Genomic DNA, 20,629 nt, shown 5'->3' with positions numbered 1-20,629 from the left:
TTGCTTTCCTCTCTGCAGACACCCATCCAGCCATGGCGACACCCTCGGCTGCCTTTGAGGCCCTTATGAACGGGGTGACCAGCTGGGATCTCCCTGAAGATGCTGTCCCGTGTGAACTGCTTCTTATTGGAGAGGCCACCTTCCCAGTGATGGTAAATGACATGGGCCAGGTCCTCATTGCAGCGTCCTCCTATGGCCGAGGCCGCCTGGTGGTAGCAGCCCACGAGGACTACTTGGTGGAATCCCAGCTCACTCCCTTTCTCCTCAATGCAGTGGGGTGGCTTTGTTCTTCCCCTGGGGCTCCTGTAGGTGTACACCCATCCCTGGCACCTCTAGCCAAAATCCTCGAGGGCTCTGGGGTGGAGGCGAAGCTTGAGCCAGAAGTGGAAGACTCCTTGGGGGTTTACTGCATTGATGCCTACAACGAAACCATGACCGAAAAGTTGGTCAAGTTTATGAAACGTGGAGGAGGCTTGCTCATTGGAGGCCAGGCCTGGGATTGGGCCAACCAGGGCGACGATGAAAGGGTTCTGTTCACGTTCCCTGGGAACCTCGTGACCAGCGTGGCGGGCGTGTACTTCACTGACAACAAAGGAGACACGAGTTTCTTTAAAGTGTCTAAGAAGATGCCCAAGATCCCGGTCTTAGTGAGGTGAGTGCGTTCATCACCCACCCCGGGGTGGGGGCGGGGGATGGGCCCAGGTTAAAAAGCAGACACCATTCTTGTGTTCAGGTTAGTCCCAGGCTAATGGAATTGAATTTGGCCTTCAGACGTGGATTCACCATAAATCAACCCGATTTTAAAAATACCGTGAGTCACAGGAGGGGCAGGGTCTCTGTTGCTGCCACCTCCTCAGACCAAATCACTTAGCTCTTGGAGGGGAGAGATGTCTTAGTGCCCCACAGCATCTAGCTTAACAAAATGCACTGCTGAATCCCAGAGTTGGCACGACTGCTTCGGGGAGGTTCACAGCAGAAGGCTGCTTGCAGCCGAAATGTGAGGAAAGGGAAAACAGACAGGAGGGACCCCAGAGCAGTCTAGAGAGCTGTGGCAAGGAGTTGAAATGTCCGGCCAGATGGGGTTGGGATGGCAGTAAGAGGCAGAGATAGCAGAAAAGATGGCACAAACTACTTATGCCAAATCTAGGAGTTAGGAGAGGATTTTATCTCTGGGGCACAGAAGACCTGGTGGTGGAGAATGGCGGAGGCAGGTGATAAGTACAGAGACAGATGCACTGAATGAAAGTCTTTGACAGCATTGCCCAGCCCTTTCTGTTCACACTGTGCTCCCACACCTGCAACGGAGCTGAACGTAGAGCAGTTTGGTCGGTGCTCAGTAAACGTGTATCGAATGGCTGACTGGATGAATGGATGAAAGAGATGAGAAGCTGGAAGTCCCGGGAGTAGGAAGGGTGTACCGGGCCACGCCCTATATTGTACATTAAAAGTCTCAGCAGTTTTTTTCAGACTGATGGGTAGAGTAAGGTAGGACTGGGTGAGGAGGGCACACCAGGGTTAGTAGAGAGACGGAATGAATGAGTGGTGGCCTCTCCTTGGCATGGGACCCCGCAGCTCCGTTCTCACAGGGGCAGTGAGGAGACACAGTCAGAGGCAGAGTGGTTGATCAGATTGATCAAACTTCTGCGCACCGATGATCTTGACTCTGAAGCATGGGAAAGTACGACCTGGCCGCAGTGCTATATCGCTATACCCTACCAGCCTAATCATCCTTAGTTGCCTTAAAAGATGTTTTTATCACTGCCAGAGTGTACTGTTAGTTATTTTTAAACCTTCATTTTTACATAAGTGCAAATTAACCTTTAATCTCATTACTCGCACATTTCTTACTAAATTAAATTTTAAACAAGATCTTGGGATTCTCTCAAACTTCTAAAATTAGAGTCCATGGTTCTTATTTTTTAAAGAATTTTTTAAAAATTAAGTTTATTTATTTTAGAGAGAGAGAAAGGGAGAGAGAAACATCTTTCGGTTGCCTCCTGTACACACCCCAACCAGGGATCGAACCCAAAACCTAGGTATGTGCCCTGACTGGAAATCAAATACACAACATTTTTGGTGTATGGGATGATACTCCAATCAACTGCACCATACTGGCCAGGGCACACAGGTGTTATTAAGATGAATCAAATTTTATCAGAAGAAGTTACTACTCTTATGATCAGAAAAACCAAGCCATGGGCTCTACTGTTAGCCTGGTGGGAACAGCCGCAGATGTCAGGACGTGAGCCTCTCGGGCACCCACCGCCCCACCTTCCCGCCCGGAAAGCATCTAGTCCGCAGTTAGACACTAGCCTCTGTGTCCCCCTGAGCCTGTTCCTGAGCACTTTGTCCAGGTGCGGAACTTGTCCCACCTCCTTTTTGATGAAGTATTGATGCTTCATGTGGACGAACACTGGGTCCATTGTTCTAAAGTTCTCGCAGGGAGCACAGCACCGAGCCCACCGCAGGGCTCGGACCCTAGTAAAGGATTTCACTGCCCTGGAAAGAGCACAGGCTTTAGACTTAGAGAAGGCAGGCATTAGTAGGTTGCCCGGTCTGCCTGGGACTTGCTCTAAAACCTGGGGCCTCAGCTCACCTCTCTAAGCCTCGTCTCTCAAGTGGGGTGAGTAATGACTACCTCTCGGTGGTTGTGAGAGTCAAATGAAGCGAGACACACGCTCAGAGTACCTAGAACACTAATTACTTTGACATCTCCGTGCTGTGTATGTAAGCGTGTGATGTCATGAAGTTCATTCCCAGCCACTGAAAATTGCCCTCATTCACTGTTATGCTGCTTGGCCCCAAATCGTGTGCGCTGTCCCAGTTGTATTAGGTGTTGAGACTTTAACTGATATTTTTACCTACTTCCTCCACCAACCTGAGACAGCGCCATCGTGACTGATCGCCTCATTTTACCCTCTTTGTACGTTTAACAAAACAGGTGCTCCACACCGGTAAAATAGCTGATGCAGATTAAACATAGCATTAGATAATCAATCTTACGGAGGTTTCAGGAGAGTCAACCACCGTGTTTTGTCTCCTTTGTCTTTCAGATAAAAAGGCTCTTGTTTCAATTTAACCCAAATCTCAGGCTTCTCCTAAAGAGTTCTAATTCTGCGTTTGTTCATTTGTACATTCATTTAGAGCCAGTGTTTTTCGAGTATATTCTATATCCCAGGCATTATTTCTTATTTCAAGGAAATGATTGCCAGAGATCTGAGAATCAGGAGCCAGAAACATCTTCAATAACCAGACCCAGAAGAAATCGCAAAACCCAAGTGACTGCTGTAGGAAGAGCTCTGTGGTGTCATGTGTCAGTGGAACATGGAACCCAGGTCTACTGCCGGCAACTGTGCAGTGTGACCTTGGCATGTCCTTCCAACTCCTTCTTTCCCTTTTAAGTGGACAGTGTTGGAATAGAGGGTCCTTGTCCCGATTTTAGCCTTTACGCCGTTGCTACTGTTTTCAGTCTTCAGCGATGCCTGTATAGTCAGAGCCACTGGAAATGCATAGGAGAGATTGGGGCACAGATGCTCCAGGTGCTTTAGCTGGAAAACACCCCTGTGAAACCTGAATTGCCAAACACTATAAATAGATGCTACATATGAATTCAGCATTTGCTTTATATATTTCAGAGCTATATTTTGGGTTTCTAGAAACATGAACTTTTTATGGTTTATATACTTTTGTCAGTATAAAATATCCTTCTTTCTTGCAACTAATATTTTCACATTGAACTCTGTTGTGTCTAACATTATATTTACTATTCCTATCTCATCTGGGTCTTTTGTTGTTGTTGATCCTTTTGGAAAGGGTTTATTTTTTTAGCATCAGCCTGATTATCTCAGAGAGCCTCTGTCACTTACAAGAGAAAAATTCATTTATATAATCAAGAAAATTGGTGTTTGTTCTAGTTGCTATCATCTTGCTCATTGTTTTCTGTTATACTTTCTTGTTGCTTGTTTTTAAATTTTTTCTCCATTATTTGAATTTCTTTTTCCCGTCTCACCATTTGGAAATTACAGGTTTTCCGTTCTTTGAAAGTCATCTTGAACTTTTTTCCCCAGCTCTTTATTTAAAATTTTTCACACTTATGGGAAAGTTGCAAGAATAGCATAATGACAACCACCCCCTTCACCTAGACTCACCAGTGGTCAGATTTGGTCACATGACTACGTATGCACGCAGGGTCAGATTCTTTGCCTCGCCATTAGAGAGTAACCTCCAGACCTGACACTTCACACCTGAATGCTTCAGCACAGGTCTCCTAAAGACAAGGGGCTCTGTGACAGAACCACAACACAATTATCTCACTCAAAAAAAGGTCGCGCCGACACAATACTGCTACCCGATATCCATATTTACATGTCTCCAATCGTCCTCACAATGCCTTTTTAATAAATAAAGGAGCCAACCAAAACAGTTCCCAGCTTTTCTTGTCTTTCAGGACATTAGCATTTTTGAAGCGTCCGGCCCAGTTGGTTTATGGAATTACCCCCCAGTGTGGATTTGTCTAATTGTCTTCTCATGAGAACACTCAGTTCGAACATTTTTGGCAAGAATACTACACAGGTGACATTGTGCTTACCACAATATATCAAATTGGGAAGATGTGAGGTCGCTGTGTCTGTTAGTGGTGATGTTTGGTCATTTTAGTTAAATTGGAGATTGCCAGATTTTCCTGTTATAATAGTGCCTTTCCCCATTTAACTAATTTAGTCTGTGGTGCGACAAGAGACCGTTAATGTCGTGGTCAACAGCCTTTCACCCAGGGGTTTTATCTTCCTTGATGATCTGTGCCGTAGTCAGTATTTACCAAAGCGGTTACTTCTACCACTCGGGTAGCTGCTGTGCTGCCTGCCGAAAGATCCAAGGCAAGTATCACCTCCCCCACGCACAGCCCCCTCCTCCCCGAACCCACACAGATGCCTCTCTCCTGGAACCCGCACAGCCGACACTGCACCACCCACCCCGCAGCAGGCAGGTCTGCTGGTAGGTTTCTCCCAGAATCGGCTGCAGGCTTCTCTCCAGGGGAACTCTCCCTCTCCCCAGCCTCATGCTTGTTGTTGGTCCTGTGGTGGTTTTTAAATTTCATTTGCTTTAATATCGCTCTGTACTCCTGGACTCCATTTTGGAAAAAAGCAAACGTATTATAACTCATTTATAGTTGGTATTTTGTAAAGGTCCAGTAAGCGGACTCCTGAGTCCTTTGACAGGCCCCATCAGATTTTAGTGCTTAATTTCTGACACAGATGCTGCAGGTTTACCTTGTCCTTTTCCTGTCCAAAACCTGGGGTCAGCCATGGCCTCCAGGAAGCCTGGTCCTTTCCGTGGTGTGTGGTGTTTAGACAGCAAGCTCATCTAAGTGAGCCCACTGCTGTGGGACTGTCACAATTTCCGGGCCCCTGAGAAGACAGAGCCAAGAAGTATATATGTTTTAATCCTAAATCCATACCGATACCCCCAATTTTAATCCCAAACCACAGAATTCTTCTTCTCCTCCACCACTCCATACTTGTGTCTTCCTTCTCCCACAGTGGGAATACTGGTTTCCAGCACCTTCGGTGAGGACTCACTTGCTCAGTCCTACCGAGCACACAGTACCTTCATGATTACTATTCCCATACTGGTTCCCACAGCAAACTCACTGAGTTAAGTTCAAGATTTTTGTTGTCATTTTTTGTTGTTGTTCTCGGAATAGACTGCACAGAACACAGAAAATTTAAGTACTTGGATTTCTCGGATTGTTTTTTCATTTGGTCCTATTGTTGTTTAAAGTGAGTTCTCCCTCATATTTGTTGATTCAGTTTCGATTTTTGAATGTGTCGACACGAACAAGGCTACAACAGCAGAGTGCACACATATCATCATTCACGAAGCAAGACCCTGTGTTACGCCATAAAATGTCTCAACAAGATTAGAAGGATTTAAATCACGCATAATATGTTCTAATCACAAGTGTATTCAATTAGAAATCAATAGCATAAACCTATCCGGAAGACCTAAATGTTTGTAAGTTAAAAAACACAAATACTCTGTCAGTCAAAGAAGAAACTGCAAAGGAAATTAGGAAATATTTTGAACTGGATAAAAATGAAAACAAAGCCTGTTGAAATTGGTGGGTTGCAGTAGAGAAATTTGAATGCTTTCATTAGAAAAGTGAAACATTTAAACTCAGTGGCCTAAGTTTCTACATCAAAAAGCAAAAAATCAAATTAAACCCAAAATATGTGGAAAAAATAAGAAAGTAATAAAGATGAGAGCAGAAATCAGTGAAACAGGAAATAGAAAAACAATAGAGAGAACAATAAAACCAAAAGTTGATTAGTGGAAAAAAACAATGACAGGGAGAAGTCTCTAGCTGTACTGGTTATGACCATCTGAGGGAGAACGTCAGTTGTAAATGCCAGGAGGAGAGTAAGGGACATTAATACAGACCCTGCACACATCGAAAGGTTAACAAGGGAATATTGTAACAACTTCATGCCCATGAGCTGCACAACGTAGATGAAATGGGAAATCTCCCTGGCAGACAAAAACTGCTAAACTTGACATCTTGAATGAGTTGAACTTTAATTAAAGACATTTCAATGCTAAATGCAATGTGGTAGCCTGGATTGGATCCTAAGAAAACATTAGTGGGAAAACTGGTAAAATTTGTATAAAGCCTAGAGTTTAGGTAATAGTATTTTACCAATGTTAACTTCTTAGTTTTGACAAATATGTTAACATGAGGAAAACTGGGTGGAGGCTATATAGGAACTCTATATTGTCAACTTTTACATTTTTGTTATAAAATAAAAATTTTATTTAAAATCAATGACAATGTAACCACCCCCCTAAAAAAAACCCTTCAGACCCAGAGAGCATCACTGATGAATTGTATCAAACACTCATGGAACAAATAATACTAACCCTACATGAACTCTCCCAGAAAAATAAGAGAGGAGGACAGTTTTTGCAACTTGACTTATTAAACCAGTATTTCTCTGGTACCAAAACCAGAGAAAAACATTGCAAGAAAAGAAACTACAGAACAATATCCCTCATGCACATAAAAGATGCAAACATTTTTTTCAAAATATTGTAAATAGAATGTAGCAACATATGAAAAGGATAATACATCATGACCAAGTAGGGCTTATCTCAGGAATGCATGGCTGGTTGAATGTTCAAACATCAAATTAATTCACCATATTAATAGCATGAATGAGAAAACCATATAATTGAACCCATGCACACACAAAGCACTCGACAAACCTTAATACCCAATCGTGATAAAATCTCAGCGAAGCAGAAATAAAAAGGAACTTCTTCACTGTGTTAGGAGTCATCTTTTGAAAAACTTATAGCTAAAAATGTACTTAATGGTGAAACACCCTAAGATTGAGAACAAGACAAGAATATCTGCTCTCACTGCTTTTAGTCAACACTGCACTAAAACAATTAAAAGAAGGCATATAGATTGCAAATTAGGAAGTAAGCCAATGTTTATTTGCAGAAAGCACGATCTTCTGTGTAAAAAAAATTTTGCTCTACAAAAAAATCACTATAATTGAGTTGAGTGAGGTTTCAGAATACAAGGCCAACATACAAAAATCAATTATATTTTTATGTACTAGCAGCCAAAAAATAGTAATTGAAATTAAAAATAGAGTATCAATTAAAACAGGACCCAAAATTGTGAAATGCTAATTGACAAATTTAACAAAATATGTTACTAGACCTGTATGTTGAAAACTATAAAACATGGAGAGAAATTTAATAAAACCTAAAGAAATAGAAAAATACACCATGTTGATGGATCAGAACACTCAGTATTTTTAAGATGTCAATTTTTCCCTAAATGACACGTAGATTCAATGCAATCCCAAGCATAGTTAAAACTGATTCTAAAATTATATGCAAATAAAAGGACCTAACATAACCTACTATCAAAATTTACTAGAAAGCTGAACTAGTCAAACCACTGTGGTTTGGGCACAAGGATAAACATACAGATGAATGAAACAGACGAGGCAGTTCAATAATAGACCCACAGTTTTAAGCTTAATTATTTTTTGGCAAAGGTGCTAAGGTAATTCAATGGGGAAAAGTGAATCTTGAAATTTATCCCACTCCATACAAAATAATTAAAAATAGATCTAGACTTAAATGCAGACGCTAAAATTCACTGTTTTTCAGGGTTTCCTCGCAGCTGCCTTGTGAGCATACAGGTGCCCCACCGCCTTACCTAACTCAGGTGGCACCACCAGCTCTGGCCTCTGCAGCTGATAGAGGGCATCCGGCCCCTTACCCCAGTAATCGCACTGGATAGCCAGGCCTCCCTCTCCACTTTGGACAGGAACAGAGGGTGCTCAGCAGAACCGTAGGGCATGGATAGGCCTCACTCCTGCGGGCGGCAACGAATGGGTGGGCAGTTGGGTGACACAGTCAATCTTAGGTTCAGGTAATGGGACGGTCGCACTAGAGTTGAGGCCAGTCAGCCCCCGGGCTCACATTTTGACATAATGGTGATTCTAATAGTACCATGAACTCAGCTGTCCACTGAGTTTATTTGCAGAAAATTAATTGCATGACATTTGTAAACAAGAATCCTTATATGGACAAAAATAGGATTTCCCATTGAGTTCTTTATATAATGCGTAAAGGGCACTTTTAACCCTTAAATCCAGAATACTTAACAGATAGTGTTGGATAGACACAGCAAGGCATCCTTGGAGATCTCCTTTGGAGGTTTTGTACGCAGAGAATAAAGCAGAGCAGAATTACTCCTGGGTCCCTCTGTCTGCCCTCCATACCCACTGAGGCCAGATCTGCCCACTCGGTTCTCCAGCTCCCTGGAAGAGCTCAAAAGGGTGATAGTGGTAAAGCTGATGCTTGCTATGTCCTGGGCGCTGTTCTGAGAACTATATGCCAAGTCTCTCCTTTAAGTGCACACGTGTCTCTTGCAGTTGTGAAGACGATCTCTCCGAGGACAGAGAGGAGCTTCTGCACGGGATTTCGGAGCTGGACATCAGCAACTCGGATTGTTTCCCGTCCCAGCTGCTAGTGCACGGGGCTTTAGCCTTTCCCCTGGGGTTAGATACCTACCACGGCTGTGTGATAGCGGCTGCCCGCTATGGCCGGGGCCGGGTGGTCGTGATGGGCCACAAGGCCTTATTCACTGTGAGTAAGCTGGGCCCCTTTCTGCTCAATGCCGTGCGCTGGCTGGACGCTGGACGCCGAGGCAAGATCGTGGTGCAGACAGAACTGAGGACAATGAGCGGCCTGCTCGCAGTGGGGGGCATAGACACCAGCGTCGAGCCCCATTTGACCAGTGACGCCAGTGTCTACTGCTTCGAGCCCATGAATGACGTGGGAGTCAAGGAGCTGCAGGAGTTCGTAGCCGAGGGCGGCGGACTGTTTGTTGCAGCCCAAGCCTGGTGGTGGGCCTTCAAGAACCCCGGAGTGTCCCCTCTGGCTAGGTTCCCAGGAAACCTCCTCCTCAACCCCTTTGGCATCAGCATCACAAGCCAAAGCCTCAACCCAGGGCCCTTCCGTACTCCAAAAGCCGGGATAAGGACCTACCACTTCCGCTCCACCCTGGCCGAGTTCCAGGTTATAATGGGCAGGAAGAGGGGGAACGTGGAAAAGGGGTGGCTGGCGAAGCTGGGGCCGGACGGCGCCGCCTTCCTGCAGATCCCTGCAGAGGAGGTCCCTGCCTACATGTCTGTGCATCGGCTCCTGCGGAAGCTGCTGAGCCGGTACCGGCTCCCAGTGGCCACCCGAGAGAACCCAGTCATCAATGACTGCTGCAGGGGTGCCATGCTGTCCCTGGCCACGGGTCTGGCCCACTCTGGAAGTGACCTCTCTCTGTTGGTCCCAGAAATTGAAGACGTGTACAGCAGCCCCTATCTGCGCCCCTTGGAATCTCCTATCACTGTTGAAGTCAACTGCAACAATCCAGGTATGGAATGAGGGGTGGGAGCTCAGTGTTCGGGAGTCTGGGGGCCTCAGGAGTGATTACTTAGTTCATTCAGGGACCTGACCACCTCCAGAAGGCCACCTGCACCCTTTGCTGTGCGCTTTTAAGGACAGAGGGGTTGGGACATTAAGTAACGTTTACGAGAGTTGAGTCAGGGCAGTGTGGAGGGGGAAGGGTGTGCCGAGCTCATGAAGGTCGTGGTGGAGATGCTGGAGGAGATGGAATCATGGAGACGGAGGAAGGGTGACGTCTGTCCTTCTGTGCTTCTGACAGGCACCCGGTATTGCTGGATGAGCACCGGGCTCTACATACCTTCAAGGCAAATTATAGAGGTCTCGCTGCCTGAAGCTGCTGCCTCTGCAGACCTGAAGGTAAGTCCCTGTCCCCCTCCCCGGGAAACAGGGGACCCAAACGTTCTTGCTCTCACAGCGGGCATCTTCCTTGATCCTCATAAAAACCCTACTGGCAACCTGGGGCGTGTACTTGTACCCCCATTTTAAGAGTCAGGCAGCTGAGGTGCAAAACAGCTAACTGATTGATTAAAATGTATAGATCTGATACATTTCCGAGCCCAGGACTCAAACCTAACCGCCTCCTGCTGAAGTTTTATGCGTCTTACTGAGGGCATGGGGTAGGGAATAGGAAAGGGGCCACAGGACGGTGCCCTCGCTCACAGTGGGGTTCAGTAAACGTTAGTTCACTCTCCATCCCATTCACATCTCCCACTGTAGCATGGCCCTTTCTGACTCTGGCGTCTTCCTGGGACGCCAAAGACTGTTCCTTGCTGGCCCCGTGCCCCTTCGGCTCTGTCACTTGCACATACACACACACCCTAGTCACAAATTAGGACTCAGGAAGGCTCAGGAAGGGGACCTTGGAGATCAGAGAAACTGAATCAACACTCCACGACACCAGCTGCTCACACAGCCCCCCACCGGGCCTCCTCTCGAGTCACCTAAAGGCTGGATGCCCTCCACGCCATTACTAACACCAGAGTCCCCACTGTGGGACAGGCACGCTGGGATTCTGTTATGGACACACTCAGGGACGCTCAGAATTAGCCTCTGGTTCCACCTGGTGCCCCTCACACGAGCATGTCAACACCACCCTCGTGGAGCTGTTTGGTGCCCCTGGCGGTATTTACACACCATTCGGTCCATGCCACCTGAGGAATGGTGCAGTTCCACAGGTTTAGCTCGCACGGTTTGCAGACGGGAGGAAGGCTGGGGTCACAGGCCCAGCACCCTTCCTCTCCCCACCTCATGGTGCACACCCCGAGGTGACTCCATGGGGGGACCTCTCCGCTCCAGGTACAGATTGGCTGCCACACTGACGACCTGACCAGGGCCAGCAAGCTGTTCCGAGGCCCACTGGTGATCAACCGGTGCTGCCTGGATAAGCCCACGAAATCCATCACCTGCCTCTGGGGCGGCCTCCTCTACATCATCGTGCCTCAGAGCAGCAAGCTGGGTTCCGTGCCCATCACGGTGAAAGGGGCTGTGCATGCTCCGTGCTACAAGCTGGGTGAGTGGGAGCTGTGGATGAACCCTGGGGCCGGGACAGCGGGGAGAGGAAGCTACTGGGGCTGTTGGGTGCAGGAGGAGAGAGATTCGGATTGGAGGCGGGGAGGGAGGTAAACCACCTTAGATTCAGCTTTGGGGCCAAGGAGACAGACTAAACCACATCTATGGGGACATCACAGATGAAGGGTAGAGAGGGGGACATGGTTGTTCATGACCTTGGTGTTTCTCTCCCGGGGTTCATATTAACGTGTTTTGACTCAAGAAAAATGAAAAGGTCATTTCAAGCCCACGGCCTCTCTCCCCAGGGGAGACAACCCACGCGGAGTGGAAGAGGCGTGTCCAGGAGAACCCAGGCCCCTGGGGGGAGCTGGCTACGGACAACATCATCCTGACCGTGCCAACTGCCAACCTCCGCACCCTGGACAACCCCGAGCCACTGCTCCGCCTCTGGGATGAGGTGATGCAGGCTGTGGCCCGGCTGGGGGCTGAGCCCTTCCCCTTACGGCTGCCACAGAGGATCGTGGCCGACGTGCAGATCTCAGTAGGTGGGTGCCCTGGGCATGTCGTTGGTGCACACTGCCCCTTCCCCTCAACAGCCATGCAGTAGGCAGCCAGCAGGGTGAAAATGCTTTTCTAGCAAGGCAGAAGGTGTAATCCTTGCTATTTAAGTGGAAAGGAAAAAGTATATTAAAAAAAAAAAAAGATTCGTCAACTTCCTTTCACAAAAAATTGGAAATTACCTGAATGTCCAACAATTATGGAACAGTTAAGTAACGTATTGTGTGTACCCTCGATAGACATTGAGAGACAGATTTTGATGGCATCTTGCCAGTGGGCCAAGAGGCCTAAAAAATTGGGGGAAAGGGACACCTATGGAAATAAAGGAACCACAGACCTCACTCTAGACCCTCGTTTTCTTGGCTGACATAGGTGATCACTATAAAGTAATGTCAATGTGGGCAACTCCACGTCTAAATAACGAGAGGGGAACACGCTAGTGAGTTCTCCATTTTGAGAAAGCACATAACAACACAGGCCCACAAGGACAGGGCACTCTCATAAAAACGGACAAAGGGAGTGACTTGCAATGCCACACCCTCCCGTGAGCAAGCGCGCCCTCTTGGGTCAGAGTGGGGATGAAGGCGTTAGAATGAGAGGATGAGGAGGAGTGCCCGGGAGGACCTGGGTTTGGATTGGCCTTCTGAGCAGCATAGGGCTCTGGAAGTCGTCGGGGCCACTGGCTGTTTTGGGAGAGAACGCAGAGAAGGATTCCATAAGGTGTGTGCAGAGCTCACTAACCCTCTCTCCTTCCCTGCTCTGGTTTGCAGGCTGGATGCACGCAGGGTACCCCATCATGTGCCACCTGGAGTCAGTGCAGGAGCTCATCAACGAGAAACTCATCCGAACCAAGGGGCTGTGGGGCCCTGTCCACGAGCTCGGCCGCAACCAGCAGCGGCAGGAGTGGGAGTTCCCCCCACACACCACCGAGGCCACCTGCAACCTGTGGTGTGTTTACGTGCACGAGACGGTCTTGGGCATTCCTCGAAGCCGTGCCAACATCGCCCTGTGGCCCCCTGTTCGGGAGAAGAGAGTCAGAATCTACCTGAGCAAGGGTCCCAATGTGAAGAACTGGAATGCGTGGACAGCACTGGAAACATACTTACAGGTAGATCGGCAAAAATGGAGGGTGATGGGAGCCCCCTACTGTGGGGATGCCAGAGTATCGCTGTTAGGTGACAGTCTTGTAACCCACTAGACCTGTCTCCCACACTAGGCCTCAGGAGCCCCTGACAGAGCCCAACTGTGACAGTCCCATTAGATGACTCCTCTCAGTGCATCACCTTGCATGACCCTAAGCGGATTTCACCGCCTCGGCCCCACCCCACCCTCACCCCCTGATCTTGAAGAGATGCATGAGGAGAGAGAAAGCACCGAGGAAGGTGAAAACCTGGCAGAGGCATAGTAGTGCTATGAATACCGTTGCTCTCACTGGCATTGGACCCTCACGTAACTGAGACTGAAGCCAAACTATGCTGTGTAATAGCTATCTAAAACCAGACAGCCCCCGACCCCCCGCACACACACAATATGGGACCTATTTGGTTTTTCCTCAGGTGAGTGCACCATCTTCTCGTTATGACTTGGCTGCGCCTCTGTTCCCCCCTTGCAGGCAATCCAGGGTCCCCCCAGCCTGGACATGGAGGTTGCCTTTGCCTCACGTTATCGTTCAGACCCCCCCGGTTCTCCCAAGTCCCTGCATTAGTTCCCAGCTCACTGTGTGGAGCGTCATCCCCTCGGGTCCTGGAACTTAATTGCAGGCCAAGCCCACTGCATTCCAGTTCTTCCACCTGCTTGAGTCCCTGTGTTCATTCCCATGGCCCTGGGAAGGGCAGTGGCACTGCCAGGGGACTCTACTGAATCTTGTCATTGGAGCCACTTCACCCCAGGGACAGAAGTTCCTCATCTGTGGAATAAAGCTGAGGCTGATCTAGGGACCCACTAATGTCCCTTTTAAAGCTAAAGCTCTATAACCCAGCTGAACACAGACTGTTTCCAACGGCCTAAAATTATGTTTTACTCTTAATCCCAGCTGCCTAGACTATGATATATATAGTCTTCTGCTTCTACCAGACTCGCTTTTTTCCCCAAAGGCCATTTCAGTGGCCTTGCAAATTGACAGAGACCTATGGTTACTGAGGATTATGTCAGGTTAGGCCTAGGCGTTCCCCTAGGGGTTTAACGTTACCACTATGAAAGGTAGAAGAATTTTTTCACTTCAGTGCATTTTAAATCCTTGTGTAGTTCTTGTCACCACTTTCCCGGTCTAGTGAGATACACGCATCATGATACTGCTGGTAAATGCTGGCAGTGGTCACTGCCGCTATTACCACGGCCATCACTTACGGAGCGTCCGCTTTGTGCCGAGCACTGTGCTCGCCGAGAGGCCCTTTTTAAGATCAGAATGTGAGAGAGTAGGGCTCGAGGCCAGCGGACAAACAGGAGAGCGGGTCTGTCTTAGCTGGGAAACTGGTATGTTTAAGGGGTTCGGTGAATTAAGTTCATTTATTAGAGTGTTTTGGCGTAGACCAGTTGTCTCATCCTGCCCCGTCTTTCTCTTTCCAGCTACAGGAAGCCTTTGGTTGGGAGCCATTCATCCGTCTCTTCGCCGAGTACCGGAACCAGACCAACTTGCCCACAGACAACGTTGACAAAATGAATCTGTGGGTGAAGATGTTCTCCCATCAAGTGCAGAAGAATCTGGCTCCCTTCTTCGAGGCCTGGGCCTGGCCGATCCAGAAGGAAGTGGCTACCAGCCTGGCTTATCTGCCCGAATGGAAGGAAAATATTATGAAATTGTACCTCCTCACACAGATGTAAGGAGTGCCCAGCGAGGTGGCAGGTAGAGAGGTTTGGGGAGGTAGGCAGAGACGGGGATTCACTCCTCGACCTCTGTCTCTTAGGGCTCTAGCCTTGTCCTTTGGGCTCACGGCCCCTGTATCTTATAACCTAGTTCTCTCTCTAGAAAGTGGGTTAAGAACATAGTAAGAAAGTGCAATCAGGGGCAGGCCTTCTGTGTGTACGTCTTCTTCCTCAGCCCTCAGCTCTCAGATTTCCCCCCGACCCTGTTGGGGCCCGTTCTGAGAGCTGTGGCCCTCGGGGCTGTGCCAGCCCTTGGCTCACCATCATGGCTGGTAGACCAGAGAGAGTGCTTCTCATCCTGGCATCCTGAGGACCCTCTAGGCTTTTATGTTTGATGAGTTATTCCAGAAACCCCAACCACAGGACCCAGCTGAAACACAAATTTACCATGAGCTCCCTGATGACTCCATAGTTTGTGTCTTGGGTAGTTTCCCAAGAGCTTGAAAAGCAATCTGGCAAAATGGAGCCCATAGCTAGGGAAAATGGCAGTATTGCAGTACTGCCTTTTCTCTGTCTATGAGATAAGGATAAAAATTCTTGCCCCATGGAGCTGTTGTGGAGACTCAGATGGGTAGTTCCAAAGAGGTTTGTGAATACAGTGCCTGCTATCTGAGGCACTGCTTTATTTTATGCTGGTTCACAAGGCAGTGAGTGACTACTTCCCACAGCCGAGAGGTTAAGATCATCACCTCTCTCCGTTGCTTCCCTGTGTCCAAATCCTGGTTCTTTCACCTATTAGCTATATGACTCTGGGCAAGTTCCTTGGCTTCTCCGTGACTGGATTTCTCCATCTCTAAAACGGGATCTGTTTCATAGGGTTATTGTGACGATTACTTTGTCGTACTTCTAAGTGCAATTAGAACAGTAGGCACAGAAAGCATGTCTGCTGCCATTGCTAATATATAATTAACTCACTGCCGTTGGAGAGCTAGACTTCACTTTTAGATGGCTTTTACAGATGCCGTGTGGTGTCTCGTATGCTGTCCCACACCCCCTACACCGGCCTCTGGAAGGAGCCGGGTAGGCTGCTTTACGATCTAAAGGCAGGGCTCTAAATTCACAGGGTTTTCAAAGCTTCTTAGGGTTTGGTCTCTTTATTCAATTCCATTGTTGAGGTAGGATTTCTTCTTTGATTAAGTCAAGAGTGGAGGTCACTTGAAAACCCAGAACAATTAATTCCACAGGGGTGCTTGTCGTTAGCAAACAGTGGACATCTGGCTCAGTAACAGTGTCTGTATTTCTACCACTGTCAAGAGTTACTTACTAAGTTGGGCAGAGAAAGTTCACACACATTTAGAAATCTTTACCTTGGAGCAGGAAAACTAGATATAGATGACTCGAATTTCATTTAATTACAACACATTCAAAGATTTTCTTAAATTTTCTTCTAATCACTTCCAGAAGCTCCCATTTCTTTGTAGTTTCAACGAGAGTAGGAGTCCAGGGTTAATGTTGTGTACACCTGGCCAGTTCCCTTTCAGTTCACTTCTTTTTATTTAGTTGTTTTAATATAGCATTATTGGAAATCGGGTGAGGGCAGAGACAATAAGATTAGACCGAGATAATGTTTTTCTTTGGATTTTTTGACCTTCCATTTCTCAATCATAGAATTATTTCCCCTTATTTCATAAATATCTTTCAGCTAGGTGCTTTAAACATAGATGTTGAATATTCATTAAGCCTTTAAAGTAATTGCTGTCAATTAGTGGGGTGTTGAGTACGTGCCAAGCACTGGACTGGTTCCTTTTTATAGACTGTTTCTTTTAATCTTCACAATAATTTTATGAGATGGAAACTTACAGCTCCCCTTTAGGCAATGAGCTGACTGATTTTTTGTGGAGGGCAAGTGGAGTGCCTGAGGCTACATTGCTGACAAGGGGTAGAGCTGGGACTTGAACCTGGTCACTATGATTACAGTAGGGGTGTTAGTAACTATAGCTCTTTGGATAACCAAATATATGAGTAAATGAAGAGACCACCAGCGAATAGAAGGGCCTTTATGTTCCTACTTGCCAGCACTTTGGCCGCCTGTCCTTAGCCCTCATCTAATTTTATCAGAACAAAAAGCCTCTTTGTTTATTCTAAATTCCTGTTCAAAGGAAGAATTTGAGGTAGGCTCCTGAGGGCTTCCCAGCAGACAGAGCTGGGATGATCCCTTTAGCGGCATTCAAGTCCTTTCAGGTTCCAGTCATTCCCTCTAGGGCACCATGAAAGCATTCTTCTAGCTTACTGGGTTTTGAATAATGGGTTATTTGGTCAAGTGCCTGAGCCACCCCACCCCCAAAGTCCCAGACAATGTGTGTTCTCAAAGGAAATTAGATCCTCAGTCAGTTGGAGTAATATTTGTATCTATTCTTGCCCTCTTTAATCCATTTGCAGCAGTATAGCCCTGGGGATGGTTTAAAAATGTAAAGCTATCCATGGCACCTCCCTGTTGAAAAGCTTCTAGCAGTACTTTGAATTTAAGATGATGAACTGACCATATAAGTTTACCTCCCCTCCCTCTCCAGGCCCCACTGAAACTGAAGTCAAGAAATGCAAAAGAAACAGCTCAGCAAAGAAGACGGAAGGCATTTGGTTATGAGTGAAGAAGACCTCAGCACCTTTCTGGAAGAGGGAAAGTGGATGAAGTGGGAAGAATAATGAAAGAGTGAAGGTACCTTTCAGACAGAGTATAAGCTGATCTGCACAACCTAACCCAGAGACTGGGGCATCTGAACAACCTGTCTGCTAAAGAATCATACCAGTTGTAGAAGTGAACCCCATCCCGCTCCACCCCATCCCCTTGTGCATAGAATACAGGCAGTCAATTACTGGTTCCAGTGAAAAATCTGTTGTTGCTGTTGTTGTTGTTATTGTTGTTGTTTCTATAAAGGAATTGAACAAACTGCCCAGGGAGAGGGAGGAGTTGGGGCTCCAGAATGAAATTTCTCTTTTTGTGGAAATAAGTGGCCCCTTAGCCTATCAGCTAATTCTCTGATGGTTGAAGTAACCCCTACTCAAGTAACCAAGTGTTTGCAATCATAGAAGAGACTTAATGGAAAAACACACCAAACCATACAGTGGCAGAGGAAACCTGTAGCAACTCCTATAAAAGTCAACAGTTAATATTGATGCTCAAATGCAAATGGCCAGCTAGGAATTCCCAGACATTGAGCACTGCGGGGGAGGGACGGGGGAGTGGGAGGGAGGACCTGGGGAGAAGCATGTAAGAGAAGGAATTAGAATTGCCAGTTAGAATTAGGAGATTTGAAAACTACAACAAATTCTGGAGGAAACTTAGTTAAAATGGAAAAAGTAACTTCAAAATCTAGCTGTATCTTCAGAGAAAGCTGAGGTATATTTGTAAGATGAAAATAGGATGCTACAAAGAAAAGAAAAACTCTGAGAACAAGGAGAGGCCTTTGAAAGTGAAGTAAGACTGTCAAAAATACTCTGTAGGTAGGCTAGAAAATAAGTTGAGGGTATCTCCCTAGATACAGAGCAAAAAGAAAGTGTAGACAATATGAAGAAAGGAAAGACCTAGACAATCAATATCTAACCATTAGGAATTTCTGGAAGAGAAAACAGAAAATACAGGTGAAGGGAAAAAATGATTGAAAACCAGAAGGAACTAAGTTTCCAGATCCAAGGGGCCTCCCAAGAACCCACATGGAGGCACAGTCTTGTGAAATTTTGGAATTAAGGATAGAAGGAAGATACTAAAAGTGCCCAGAGAGAAAATAAAATTAGGTCATCGGAACTAGCTCCGCTGAAAAGGGATGAGAAATAGACTGGCAGCAGATTTTTCATTGGCAACACTGAAAGCTAGAGGCCAATGGAGCAAAGTCTTCGCCCATCTTCTGAAAAATGTTATCCCCAGAATTCCATGGCCAACTCTCCGGTCAAGTCAAAACAAAGATATTTCCTGACATGCAAGTTTTCAGAAAATCTAGCTTCTTTGCACCCTTACTGAGAAAGTACCTTGAGGAAGTTCTCCAGCAAAATGAGGATGAGAACTAGGAAAGAAGAAGAAACAGAATCCAGAAAATGATGTACCTCACCCAGGATATGTCGCTCCAGAGTGACACTTACCCAACAGGATGTCTCACTCTTGAGTGACAGTCGTCCAGCAGACTGACCCAGTTCAGCTGTGAGTACATAGTCTCAGGCACACTGGGAGGAGTACGTATTCTGTGCCACAGATAGTATCATTGAGAAGCTGGAATGTTTGAGAATATGGACAACGTACACTATTTAGTCAACAGAAAACAAAACACAAATATGTCAAGAAATGTAAGTCCATGTATGAAAAGACAACAAAAATACTCATGGAATCTAAGAAGAGACTCGATTTGACATTGGCGGTAGGTATATTTCCTTTCAAGTGCCCCAGCCTGACATTGGATGTATGTGGAAAAAAATGTTCTGCTTTCTAGTTGGCCCTCAGTAAACAGTATTTGCATAGCCAGAGTAATGTAGATGCTATTTATTGGGCCTTAGTGTTCTGATCAGCCTACAGACAAAACATGAAAGGTTTAATTTTTTACTCAGAAAAGGAAAGTAATTAATCCTGACAAGTTAAGGAAAAAGAGCAGAAAGAGGTTGAGAGCTAGCTGTGGGACGAGAGGTGAAAGGACTACTTTCATACATAGGGCTACTTATGTATTTAAAGTGGGGATGCAAAAAGAACATCTACAGTTAATGGAATAAGAGCTGGAGGATGGGTATGCTGTTCAAAGCTAAAAGTTAAACCAATACACGTGTCAAAAGTAATATCTATCAAAACTTTCGGGAAGGATAGGCAAAGGAAAGGAGGAGATGGTGTAAGTTAAATCCTTATCTTTTGTAATGGTGTATTATTAAAGACTGTCTAAAGTTAATATGCCAAGAAATTATTGTTCAAACATACTATTTAAAGTTAGGAAGTTAGTTAACAGAACATCTAAAAATAGAAACTGTCAAATGTATTGCCTCTAGGGAATGGGACTAGGGTTAAAAAGGGTGGGGTGGGGAACTGTGCTTTTCATTTCAAGTTCTCTGTACTATTTAATTTTTTACCTTGTGCATGCATTACTTGGAAAAATTTTTAATAAACTCAAATAAAAATCCTTCAGTGGCTTCATATCGACTAAGACACTGCCCAACCAAAACCCTTAAAATGGTTGTTGAGGCCCTTTCATGTTGGGAGCCCCCTGCTATGTCCAGTCTCATCGGACCTCACCATCACACTCTAGGTCTCACCTCACGAACCTCCTCCAACTATTCGAACGCATTTCACCTTGCTCCTGAAGGTGTTCCCTAGGAAATGAGGCCTGCCCCAGATCTCACTGTGTGTCTGGTGGTACAGCTCACTGCCCAGCAGGCTTCCCATGTTTGTTGAGTGAATGAATGCACACAATGTTTGTCCCTATTACAATACCATTTCAAGACCATAAGGAGCTGTAGGCTTTCTTGCCCTCCAGTTCATTGGACAGTGTCATTAACTTTTACACGGTCCTACAGGAGGCCATCTGGTGTCAGAGGAGTTCTGTCCATCTGTCAGTCTGCCTGGTATGTTCTCTGCCACTTTGCCTGAGCATCATGATCTGTTTTTAGCTATTCTTTCCTGTACTGGGGAGAAACAGTCAATTATCTAGTGGAAATATGCAGGCTCTCAAGTTCCTTGTGTCCTGCTATTCCTTGGTGGCTCTTTCTTCTCCATCAGTTCGCTGTCTTCTGATATCTGACTCCCCAAGCC

At 46.3% G+C, this 20,629-nt stretch overlaps 1 protein-coding gene across 4 annotated transcripts in view; it reads left to right on the top strand.

Moving 5' to 3' along the window:
- Positions 1 to 20,000, top strand: part of TCAF1 (TRPM8 channel associated factor 1) — a 42,120-nt gene extending 22,120 nt beyond the window's left edge. For 3 of the 4 annotated variants that reach the window (XM_024564562.4, XM_024564563.4, XM_024564561.4), the window contains exons 2-9: positions 19 to 652; positions 8,955 to 9,949; positions 10,241 to 10,338; positions 11,278 to 11,491; positions 11,796 to 12,035; positions 12,819 to 13,156; positions 14,614 to 14,864; positions 17,421 to 20,000. In XM_024564562.4, coding sequence (XP_024420330.1) covers positions 33 to 652; positions 8,955 to 9,949; positions 10,241 to 10,338; positions 11,278 to 11,491; positions 11,796 to 12,035; positions 12,819 to 13,156; positions 14,614 to 14,864; positions 17,421 to 17,430 — 2,766 coding nt within the window. In that variant the 5' untranslated portion in view covers positions 19 to 32 and the 3' untranslated portion in view covers positions 17,431 to 20,000. Of the gene's footprint in view, positions 1 to 18; positions 653 to 8,954; positions 9,950 to 10,240; positions 10,339 to 11,277; positions 11,492 to 11,795; positions 12,036 to 12,818; positions 13,157 to 14,613; positions 14,891 to 17,420 lie in introns of all 4 variants that reach the window. The other variant, XM_045198797.3, reaches the window with a different exon arrangement.
- Positions 20,001 to 20,629: the final 629 nt, after the last annotated feature.

Source organism: Desmodus rotundus, chromosome 6, assembly GCF_022682495.2.
Source record: "Desmodus rotundus isolate HL8 chromosome 6, HLdesRot8A.1, whole genome shotgun sequence".
NCBI classification, from domain to species: Eukaryota; Metazoa; Chordata; class Mammalia; order Chiroptera; family Phyllostomidae; genus Desmodus; species Desmodus rotundus.
This window is presented reverse-complemented; position numbering and strand designations above follow the sequence as displayed.